This window comes from Symphalangus syndactylus, chromosome 18 (genome assembly GCF_028878055.3).
Source record: "Symphalangus syndactylus isolate Jambi chromosome 18, NHGRI_mSymSyn1-v2.1_pri, whole genome shotgun sequence".
NCBI classification, from domain to species: Eukaryota; Metazoa; Chordata; class Mammalia; order Primates; family Hylobatidae; genus Symphalangus; species Symphalangus syndactylus.
This window is the reverse complement of record NC_072440.2, coordinates 14,567,558-14,579,802: the sequence shown is the minus strand read 5'-3', so window position 1 is coordinate 14,579,802 and position 12,245 is coordinate 14,567,558. Positions and strand designations below refer to the sequence as shown.

The 12,245-nt window shown below is 45.6% G+C and overlaps 1 protein-coding gene across 4 annotated transcripts in view; it reads right to left on the bottom strand.

The window, feature by feature from the left end:
- Positions 1 to 2,390: 2,390 nt before the first annotated feature.
- LOC129468506 (uncharacterized) overlaps positions 2,391 to 12,245 on the bottom strand; it is a 15,586-nt gene continuing 5,731 nt past the window's right edge. For 2 of the 4 annotated variants that reach the window (XM_063623025.1, XM_055254140.2), the window contains exon 3: positions 2,391 to 7,197. In XM_063623025.1, the coding sequence (XP_063479095.1) occupies positions 7,173 to 7,197 (25 nt within the window). In that variant the 3' untranslated portion in view covers positions 2,391 to 7,172. Of the gene's footprint in view, positions 7,198 to 10,253; positions 11,598 to 12,245 lie in introns of those variants that run through there. The other 2 variants (XM_055254139.2, XM_063623024.1) reach the window with 2 other exon arrangements.

Genomic DNA, 12,245 nt, shown 5'->3' with positions numbered 1-12,245 from the left:
ATTAAACTAAAGAGCTTCTGCACAGCAAAAGAAACTACCATCAGAGTGAACAGACAACCTACAGAATGGGAGAAAATTTTTGCAACCTACTCATCTGACAAAGAGCTAATATCCAGAGTCTACAATGAACTCAAACAAATTTACAAGAAAAAAACAAACAACCCCATCAAAAAGTGGGCAAAGGACATGAACAGACACTTCTCAAAAGAAGACATTTATGCAGCCAAAAAACACATGAAGAAATGCTCATCATCACTGGCCATCAGAGAAATGCAAATCAAAACCACAGTGAGATACCATCTCACACCAGCTAGAATGGCCATCATTAAAAAAGCAGGAAACAACAGGTGCTGGAGAGGATGTGGAGAAATAGGAACACTTTTACACTGTTGGTGGGACTGTAAACTAGTTCAACCATTGTGGAAGTCAGTGTGGCGATTCCTCAGGGATCTAGAACTAGAAATACCATTTGACCCAGCCATCCCATTACTGGGTATATACCCAAAGGACTATAAATCATGCTGCTATAAAGACACATGCACACGTATGTTTATTGCGGCACTATTCACAATAGCAAAGAGTTGGAACCAACCCAAATGTCCAACAACAATAGACTGGATTAAGAAAATGTGGCACATATACACCATGGAATACTATGCAGCCATAAAAAATGATGAGTTCGTGTCCTTTGTAGGGACATGGATGAAACTGGAAAACATCATTCTCAGTAAACTATCGCAAGGACAAAAAACCAAACACCACATGTTCTCACTCATAGGTGGGAATTGAACAATGAGAACTCATGGACACAGGAAGGGGAACATCACACACCGGGGACTGTTGCGGGGTGGGGGGAGGGGGGAGGGACAGCATTAGGAGATATACCTAATGCTAAATGACGAGTTAATGGGTGCAGGAAATCAACATGGCACATGGATACATATGTAACAAACCTGCACATTGTGCACATGGACCCTAAAACCGAAAGTATAATAAAAAAAAAAAAAGAATCTAATAGAAAAAAAAAAAGATAAAGACAGTCTTGAAAAAATTTAAGGAATGAGTTTAAGGTTCTAATTTTCAACCTTCATTGTTTATCCTAGATTTTTTTTTTGCTTAAGTTCTGAGATACATATGCAGAATGTGGTTTGTTACATAGGTATACATGTGCCTTGGTGGTTTGCTGCACCTATCAACCCGTCATCTAGATTTTAAGCCCTGCATGTATTAGCTATTTGTCCTAATGCTCTCCTCCCTCCCCTTGTCCCCACCCTCACACACCCGGTGTGTCTGTATTTCCAAACTTCTGCAGAGTTGTTTACTCATGCTTTCTACAGTTCCTCTTGTCCTCAATTCCCAGTTCATTGCAAAAGGCTCCAAACCAACCCTCCCTTCTGCACATGGCTTTCTCCAGGATCACCAATGACCAATTTTTTTTTCCCTGAATCCAGCAGATATTGTAAAATCTTCATCTTACCTGCCCTTTCAGCAACATTTGGGACCCCCTAACCATTCCCTTTCTTGAAACACTAAATGCCTTCTTCTAGTTCTCTTCCCTTATCTTCAGTTGACCATCCTGAGTCTCCCTGGCTGCTGGCTTACCATTCTCCAGTGACTTTTTTTTTTTTTTTTTTTTTTCTGGAGATAGGGTCTGGCTCTATCACCCAGGCTGGAGTGCAGTGGTGTGATCTTTGCTCACTGCCACCTCTGCCTCCTGGGTTCAAGCCTCAGCCTCTCGAGTAGCTGGGACTACAGACGTAAGCCATCACATACAGCTAATTTTTGTACTTTTAGTAGAGACACGGTTTCACCACGTTGGCCAGGCTGGTCTCAAGTGATCCAACCACCTCGGCCTCCCAAAGTGCTGGGATTACAGATGTGAGCTACTGCTCCTGGCCTGAACCTGGCTTTGAATACAAATGAGCGTATGTGTATGTGTCTGAGAGAGTGACAGACTGGGGGGAAGCAGACTGAGTAAAAAGGGAGAAAGGAGGCCAGAGGGAAGAAGCAGAGAGGGTAGAGCAAGTATCTACCCACCACCTGGAATCTTCCGGATCCTGCGTGGCCCTGGAAATGACCTGCCTATGGCTTCAGACACGGAGACTTTAGGATGCCATCATAACACCCTCATTTTGGCAGACCTCCTAGGCCTTAAAGCTTCACCATCTCACTCAAAATTGATGGTGGTTTTTCCAAGCTAGCTTTCATTTGCCTTGAGATTGTCAGAATTACCTAGTGCCTCCCATTTTTCTTGCCTCCTCACTCATCAATGCCAGTATTGCTTTCATACCCTAAGGACTGCTGTCTTTTAGCACCTTCTCTTTCGTAACGAGTTAACTACACATACACACCCCTCAGGATCAGAAAAATAATGTGGCCTACAAGGAGTGTAAAAGCATTTGTAAACTTTATTTGTAAACCATATACATTTTAAAAAGAACATCAAGTATTTTCTTTCTTTTTTTTTTTTTTTTGAGACAAAGTCTTGCTCTGTCGCCCAGGCTGGAGTACGGTGGTGCTATCTTGGCTCACTGCAACCTCTGCCCCCCAGGTTCAAGTGATTCTCCCTGCCTCAGCCTCCTGAGTAGCTGGGATTACAGGCGCCCACCACCATGCCTGGCTAATTTTTATATTTTTTTTTTTTTTTTTTGAGACAGAGTCTGGCTCTGTCACCCAGGCTGGAGTGCAGTGGCGCGATCTCGGCTCACTGCAAGCTCCGCCTCCCGGGTTCACGCCATTCTCCTGCCTCAGCCTCTCTGAATACCTGGGACTACAGGCGCCCGCCACCACGCCCGGCTGATTTTTTTTGTATTTTTAGTAGAGACGGAGTTTCACCGTGGTCTCGATCTCCTGACCTCGTGATCCGCCCGCCTTGGCCTCCCAAAGTGCTGGGATTACAAGCGTGAGCCACCGCACCCGGCCCTAATTTTTGTATTTTTAATAGAGATAGGGTTTCGCCATGTTGGCCAGGCTGGTCTCGAACTCTTAGACTCAAGTGATCCACCCACCTCAGGCCCCCAAATTGCTGGGATTACAGGTGTGTGCCACCACGCCTGGCCAAATATTTTCTTAAAAAGTAGGATCTAAAGTAATTCAAGGGCTGGGCACGGTGGCTCATGCCTGTAATCCCAGCAATTTAGGAGGCTGAGGTGGTCCAATCACGTGAGATCAGGAGTTCGAGACCAGCCTGGCCAATGTGGCGAAACCCCGTCTCTACTAAAAATACAGAAATTAGCCGGGCATGGTGGTGGGCTCCTGTAATCCCAGCTACTCAGGAGACTGAGGCAGGTGAATCGTTCGAACCCAGCAGGCGGAGGTTGCAGTGAGCTGAGATCGCACCACTGCACTCCAGCCTGGGCGACAGAGCAAGACTCTGTCTCCAAAAAATAAATAAATAAATAAAATAAAGTAATTCAGGAGGAATTTTAAAATAAAGGCTTCTTCAATTTTTTCTGAGCAAGGAAAAAGAAGGAAATAAATCAATATTTGTTGGGGGTGTACAAAATGCCCAGAACTGCGCTAGCCCCACCTTCTGTCTCAGTGGTGTGTGATCTTCCCAGCAACACTTAGACAGAGAGAGCAGTGTCCTCATTTCACAGATGGGGAAATAATAAGGGCTCAGGAGGGTGACATACCTCTAATAAAACTGGAATCTGAGCTGAGCTTGGTCTGACTTTTACAAGTGCATTGGACTTTTTCCACTCTAGGAAAACTTCCTCAGCTCTAACTTCCAGGTAGACTCGGGTTAATAAATGTCATGTCACAGAAAGTTCTAGCAAAGCCCATGGCTTCACAAAGCAGATGCTTTGATATGAGCTTAATGTTTTTGTCTAGAATTATTCTTCACGAATGTAGGAAAGGCAAAGACAACCCTTCACCTTCTGGTAAAACACAGGCCTCAATTTCTCCTGCTCCCTCCATCTTAACCTCTTCATTGAGGAAAAAATAATGCTAAGTGACTGTTGGCCCACATGAGTTTAGTAGTCAAAGGCAGAGTAGAAATTACTTAGGTGAGGCTCATAGTAACACTATACCCATGATAACAGCCATATTATCCAGGATAAAGTCCAGGCAGCTAAAACAGAGAGACTCTAAAAGACAGTGACTCACAGAAAGTCCTTATCATATAACAGTCCCAAGGTCTGGGACAGTGGGAGGGCTCATGACATCACTCAAGGACCCAGGCCCTTTCCACCTTGTTGCTCTGCCAGACTGCAGAGCACTGTCTTCTCCCCATGGTCAAAGCTGGGTGGGAGCACATGCACATTCCAGCTTGTGAGAAGAGGAAAGAGCACCGCTGCAGGACCAGGGCTCATCTTCCATGCCCAGGGCTCATCTTCCATGCCCAGGGCTCATCTTCCATGCTGGGGATGACCTAGAAGTTGCACCATCATCACTGCACATGTTCTGTGCTTGGCCACAAGGCCACACTAGCAACAAAGCAGACAAGAAGTGTAATCTCTCCCTGAGCCCGATGGCAATTCTGTTCCTGTGGAAGAAGGGGAGACCAGATTTTAGTGTCCAACTATTAATTGCAACCTCTGCCACAATAACAACCATAGTTTACATCTGTACTTTGCTTTACAGTTAATCAAATACTTTCATACCCTCCAAGCCACCTAATCTAACAACAAACCTTTGAGTAGGCAACGTTTCTCTCATGTTATACATGAGAAAACAGTACCAAACGCATTAAGGAAATAGGGTAAGGCATAGGTTGGAGTTTTAAATGCTCAGTGGGAATGAACCCCCTGTGGTGACTAAATATTGGTAGAACCCAAAAGAAAAGCTTGTTCAATTTGTTCCAGACAATATTTATTAAGCAAGTACTAAGAACCTAGGAACTGAGAAAACAGAATGACAAGACAGGGTCCTTGCCCCTAAAGATTTAACAACAATTGAGGAGAGCAAAACAGTGCTTGTAGTATATAGGCACGCCTTGGAGAGATTGTGAGCATTGCAGGTTCAGTTCTAGAATAAAGCGAGTATCTCGATAAAGCAAGTCACACAAACTGTTTGGTTTCCCAGTACATGTAAAATTTATGTTTACACTATACAGTAGTCTATTAAGTGCAACAGCATTATGTCTAAAACAATGTACATACTTTAAGATTAGTTTTTTTTGTCTGAGACGGAGTCTCACTCTGTCACCCAGGCTAGAGTGTAATGGCACAATCTCAGCTCACTGCAACCTCTGCCTCCTGGGTTCAAGCAATTCTCCAGCCTCAGCCTTCCAAGTAGCTGGGACTACAGATGTGCATCACCATGCCCAGCTAATTTTTGTATTTTTAGTAGAGATGAGGTTTCACTGTGTTGGCCAGGCTGGTCTCGAACTCCTAACCTCAAGTGATCTGCCTGCCTCGGCCTCCCAAAGTGTTGGGATTACAGGCGTGAGCCACTGCGCCCGGCCTTAATTGTTTTTGAGATGGAGTCTTGCTCTGTTGCCCAGGCTGGAGTGCAGTGGTGTGATCTCAGCTCACTGCAACCTCGCCCTCCCCAGGTTCAAGCAATTCTCCTGCCTTTGCCTCCCAAGTAGCTGGGACCACAGGCGTGAGCTACCACTCCTGGCTAATTTTTGTATTTTCAGTAGAGACGGGGTTTTAACATATTGGTCCAGCTGTTCTCAAACTCCTGACCTCAACTGATCCTCCTGTATCAGCCTCCCAAAGTGCGGGGATTACAAGGCGTGAGTCACTGTGCCCAGCCTGACTGCTGTTTGTATAAGGGATTAGAGACACAGACAAAATAAAGAGGGAAGACCATGAAGACACAGGGAGAAAGTGACCATCTAAAAGCCAAGGAGAGTCCTCAGAAGGAATTAACCCTGCTGACACCTTGATCTTGGATATCCAGACTCCAGGATGGTGAGGAAATCAATCTTTTGTTTAAACCACTCAGTCTGTGCTACATTGCTACAACAGTGCAAGCAGACTAACACAGGCCCTGTCTGAAATGGTCTCTCCCCTCCCTTCTCTCAGCTACCATTGGAACTTCATTTGGCATTTAATCAAGCACTGCTTCAATGTTATCTCGCCCACTAATATCTCACACAGTAAAATTGCTTACTACTTTTTTCCCATCCAATTTTTCTCCTGTTTCCCCAACCAGGTCCTTCACAAAATCTATGAGTACAGGCTTTGCCTTACAAAATATACATCTTGAAATCTTTTGATGGCTCAGCCCTCCAGGCAGAAACCACCTGCTGCCAGGCCATGGGATGTGCTGGGGGCCAGCCGAAAAGGTCTGCTAAAGTCACAAAACTGAGAAAAAGTATGTGAAAGAGGGTAGAGATGGACAGGAGGAAAGAAGGCTAAGTATAAGAGACGGCCAGACACAAAGGGTAAAGCAGCAAGCAGGTCAACAGTGAAAGCAATGACAGAGCAGGTACAGGCAGACTGAGACCTGGTTTGGTACAAATCTCAAAGAGAAGGTCTTCCAGTCATCACTGGTAAACTCAGCTCTTTCCCCACTTTGTATCGACTTACACAGAGGACATCCAACTGTAAATGGTAACCAGGTTTTAGTCGCTGGCCAGGGAAGGAGCTCTTACTCTAAATGCCCCTTCTCCCCAAACACTAGAAGGCATGGAGTTTTCAGGACTAGGTGTGGGACAGGAGAGGAATGTTAGCATGTGCAAAGTGAGACTCTAAATGTGCACGCACAATTTATAAACACATGTCTTCATACATCACATGTACACAAAATGGTGGAGACTTTCTTTTAGGAGAGGGAATTTTAGCATTATAACGACACGATAATGATCTGAAGCCAACTAGGGGTTGCCTATCCCATTCCACTCTGCAGTCTTATCTTCCTCTGGTATCTGATAAGGGGTCAAGAAGCTCTGGCACCATCCTGGGGCCATCTGGTTTCTTTTTTTTTTTTTTTTTTGAGACGGAGTCTCTCCCTGTCTCCCAGGCTGGAGTGCAGTGGCACAATCTCGGCTCACTGCAAGCTCCGCCTCCCAGGTTCACGCCATTCTCCTGCCTCAGCCTTTCCAAGTAGCTGGGACTACAGGCGCCCCCCACTACGCCCGGCTAATTTTTTTGTATTTTTAGTAGAGACGGGGTTTCACTGGTCTCGATCTCCTGACCTCGTGATCCGCCCGCCTCGGCCTCCCAAAGTGCTGGGATTACAAGCGTGAGCCACCATGCCCGGCCCATCTGGTTTCTTTAAGCAGTTGTGCCCATAAAGGGACTGAAGAAAAATAGTAAGAAAAAGGAGATTTTCCAGTTATTTCATCCAGCACCCTCCCCCCACCTCTCCACCTCTATAAAACCCATCCATCCTAGGAGGTCATTTAGCTCCATGATGTGAATGTTTAATCACTTCTGCTTTCATCGATTTCTCCCTCCTTGGAATGCAGAACAAGTTTTGCCTCCGTCATCACTGACTGGTGATGTCTCTTGATGGTTTTATTATTTAATTGGCTAATTTTGTTCTCAGAAAAAAGATATGCTTTTATAAGCCACAGTATCTTTACGTTTTTTTACGTACCATATACTTTTTTAGTGACCATAAAGCCTCAAGAAAAAAATAAATAACGGCATTAGAAAACTTAGCCATTAGTTTTATCCTTCTGCACTGAAGCCTAAAATATGAAAAAATATGAAAAATGCAAGTTGTGAAAGTTTCTGAGAGTCCAGCAGATTGGAATCTCTAGGACAAAATAAATCATGTGCTCTGCCCAAAGTCTCAAGGCAATCCAGTTGAATCCCAGTTTCGTAAGTCTTTGTTACAGAGCCAAATGTGTTCTCATTGAAAGAGATTCAGTGTAGAATCTATGAGTGGGGACAGGGAGTCCCTGACCTGTGGGCAACATTTCAAAAAGCCTACTGGAAATCACAAATCCAACTCATAATACAACTGCTCTGGCTAAAACACAGCTCTTTGCTTTTAGCCAGAATTACAGGAACTCAGTTCAATATTAGTGGCGGTCTAGAAGCCAAAACCTCTGAATGTCAGCTACACTTTTTTGTTTTTGTTCTTTTAAGCCTCAGTGGGGGTGAAAGTTATATTTTTGATCAGTAAAAAAAAAAAAAAAAAAACGAAACTGAATTACCATTTCACAAATATTTTACTTATGTTGAGACAAGGTCTTGCTCTGTCGCCCAGGCTGGAGTGCAGTGGTGCAATCACAGCTCACTACAACCTCGACCTCTCCGGGTTAAGCAATCCTCCCACGTCAGCACTCCCAAGTAGCTCAAACTACCACGTGCCACCATGCACAGCTAATTTTTATAGTTTTTGTAGAGATGGGGTTTTGCCATGTTGCCAAGGCTGGTCTCAAACTCCTGGGGTCAAGCGATCTGCCCATGTTGGCCTCCCAAAGTGCTGGGATTACAGGCATGAGCCACCGTGCCCGGCCTGTTTTTAAAAAATTTTCCATTTTTGTTTTTTGACGAGACGAGGTCTCATTACGTTGCTCAGGCTGGTCTCCAACTCCTGGGCTCAAGCAATCCTCCTCCCTTGGTCTCCCAAAGTGTTGGGATTACAGGTGTGAGCCACTACACCTGGCCAAAATATTTTACAGTAAAATATTTTAAAACAAGAAGTAGAAAAATATTAGCATTAGAAAAAAATGAAAATCTTTTGAGCTGTTTAGGGGAGAAAGCTCCAAGGAACTTAAAAACAAGTGATACTGTCTTATTTAACAGTCCATTTACTCGGCCCCATACTGTGTGCTTTACTTAAGTGTTCACATTTAATCTGTACAACCAAATGAAGGTACATAATATATCCTCACTTTACAGATGAGGAAACTGAGCTCAAAGAGTTCAGTTTGTCCAAGGCTGCCGAGCTGGTAAGTGATACGGCCAGGAGATTAACTCCAAAGCCCCACTGCCAGGCAGATAACAGAACATTTCCTGTTTTCATTCCTTAGCATTAGGAGCAGAGTGTAGTTCTGTAGGCTTCCTGTTGGGTGTTTTCTGGTAAATCGTAACAGGGATGACTCCAGGTCAAGGTTTAAGCCTACCTAAAATGAAGGCCAGAACACAGCTAGAATACAGCAATATTATCTTGCAATTTTCTTTACTAGGTTAAACTGGGCTTGAATGATCTGAGACATTTATGACTTGATCACTGTGGCGAAACTGATACAAAGCTGGCTCCTGGCATGGACCTCTAACAGCAGAAAGAAAGGCAGGATCACATCACCATGGACTCATTTGGAATCAGGTAAGGTAGGTAAACTGACATGTTTGGATATTTATTTACTGAACATGATGACAACGACCCAGCCTAACAACCATCACAGTCCTTTGGCTCTCAGGGGTTAAGCAAATTGAAAGGGATTTTTGAAAGGCAGAGTATAGGAAAAAAGTGGCTAACACCTTTGGAGGAGTATTTCATAATGTGACACTTGAGCTTCATTAAAAGGAAGTAACCAAATTCAATGGAGGTAGATGTCTGTGTGCAAAGTGCCTCCATTCTCCTGAGTTATAGCCAGTTTAAAGTTGTCATTTTAGCCAGCAATGAAATCCATCCAGTAAGGCGCAAGTCAGCTACAGTGCTATTATATACATAAATCTTTTTTATTTGCATTAGAAAGGCATCAGTTATTTCAATGCTAAATGTGTAATGAAGAAGTAAATGTGTTAATCATTTTGCTTACCCTTACAATATTGTATTACTGCAAGAATAAAAGTTCTGATTTTAACTAAGCCACAATTCAATGTTGAGTACAAGAAAGTCTACCTCCACCTAAGCTGCCTCTATCCCTGACACGGTCACAACCTAGAGATCAAGCAGCAAGTTTGTCCGAGGCATTGGAACCAGAGCAATTCCATCTTGAATAGGTAGTAGGTAAAATCAGGCAGAGACCTGTTGGCTGCATTCTTAGTAGTCACAAGATTGTTTAGGGTTACAGGAACAGATTAATAACGTTAACTAAACAAACCCAGGACTTAACAGACCCAGGAAACATTTTGATGTCGCTGTATCTGTTAGTCCAAACTGCACCATTTTCTTTTTTTTTTTTTTTTTTTGAGACGGAGTCTCGCTCTGTCGCCCAGGCTAGAGTGCAGTGGCGCAATCTCGGCTCACTGCAAGCTCCGCCTCCCGGGTTCATGCCATTCTCCTGCCTCAGCCTCTCCGAGTAGCTGCGACTACAGGCGCCCGCCACCGCGCCCGGCTAATTTTTTGTATTTTTAGTAGAGACGGGGTTTCACCGTGGTCTCGATCTCCTGACCTCGTGATCCGCCCGCCTCAGCCTCCCAAAGTGCTGGGATTACAAGCGTGAGCCACCGCGCCCGACCTTTTTTTTTTTTTTTTTTTTTTTTGACGGAGTCTCGCTCTGTCGCCCAGGCTGGAGTGCAGTGGCGCAATCTCGACTCACTGCAAGCGCCGCCTCCCGGGTTCACGCCATTCTCCTGCCTCAGCCTCCCGAGTAGCTGGGACTACAGGCGCCCGCCACCACGCCCGGCTAATTTTTTGTATTTTCAGTAGAGACGAGGTTTCACCATGTGGGCCAGGATGGCGTCAATCTCTTGACCTCGTGATCCACCCGCCTAGGCCTCCCAAAGTGCTGGGATTACACGCGTGAGCCACCGCGCCCGGCCAAACTGCACCATTTTCTAAGCCCCCCACCATTTCGCAGACAATGGTCAAAGTGAAACATTCCACGGGGGTTCAGGTCCTGAGAAATTTCCTGCCCAACTGCCTGACTTTCTTACCAAACTCTGTTGGGTAAAGGCCCAATTGAAGGAACATCCCTATCAAACCTTGCTGGGCAAAAGTGCAAGGAACATCACTATCACATTGTGAGGGAACAAGGGCCAAACTGCCTGATCATAGAACGTTTTATGGATATACTGGCAAGTATATTCACATGGCAAGCCATACTGCCCATTCCCCTCCTGCCCTATAAGTACCCCAGCCTGTAAGCAGCAGTGGGCTCTGGCATTAAGCTGATCCCCCATCTCTGTAGGTTTTTGCCATATACCTGTGTCGCTGTTGAGCTGCCCTCTGTCTTTTTTTGAGAGGCAGTCTCACTGTATTACCCAGGCTGGAGTGCAATGGCGTGTGGCTGGCTGCAACCTCCGCCTTGTGGGTTCAAGTGATTCTCCTGCCTCAGCCTCCCAAGTAGCTGAGATTACAGGCATGTGCCACCACGCCCGGCTAATTTTTTGTATTTTTAGTAGAGACGGGTTTCACCGTGTCCAGGACGGTCTCGCACTCCTGACCTCAGGTGATGCACCCGCCTCGGCCTCCCAAACTGCTGGGATTACAAGCGTGAGCCACACCGCCAGACCTGTGTGTCATTCTTTAACTCTCATCTTCCCTTCAAAACCTAACAATATCTTAAGATCAAAAGCATTCTTCGTTTAGGTTTCGCTTTAAAGATAATATAGGTCTTTGCCAAAGTCAGTAAACAATGATGAACGATCCTTGGTCATGGGCCCTCGTGGTAGAGCCCATGTCCCCCAGGATTTTTTTTGGCTGTGTTACCTTAGATTTCAACAAGCACTGTACCTAAGGCGGGCGCCTTCCTCCTCCCACTTTCGGGAATGCCCTGCTCTGCCATTCTTTTGCTTTCTCACTTCTCTAATACACTTGCTTTCACTTTACTCCGTGGACTCGCCCCAAATTCTTTCCTGTGCGAGATCCAAGAAGCCTCTCTGTGGGTCTGAGTGGAGACCTCTTTCCGGTAATAAACGGACTAGGGAGATTCGACTTTGAAGGTGAAAACAAAAACCACCATCCAGTTTATAAGAAGGCGCTCCAGGCCGGGAATGGTGGCTCAGGCCTGTAATCCCAGCACTTTGGGAGGCTGAGGTGGGGGGGAGGGGCGGGGAATCACCTGAGGTCACGAGTTCGAGACCAGCCTGACCAACATGGTGAAAACCCGTCTCTACTAAAAATACAAACATTAGTCGGGCGTGGTGGCGCAAGACTGTAATCCCAACTACTCAGGAGGCTGAGGCAGGAGAATCGCTTGAACCTGGGAGGCAGAGGTTGCAGTAAGCCAAGATCGTGCCACTTCACTCCAGCCTGGGCGAAAAAGTTAAACTCTCCATCTCAAAAAAAAAAAAAAAAAAGGGCCGGGCGCGGTGGCTCACGCTTGTAATCCCAGCACTTTGGGAGTCCGAGGAGGGCGGATCACGAGGTCAGGAGATCGAGACCACGGTGAAACCCCGTCTCTACTAAAAACACAAAAATTAGCCGGGCGTGGTGGTGGGCGCCTGTAGTCCCAGTTACTCGGAGAGGCTGAGGCAGGAGAATGGCGTGAACCCGGGAGGCGG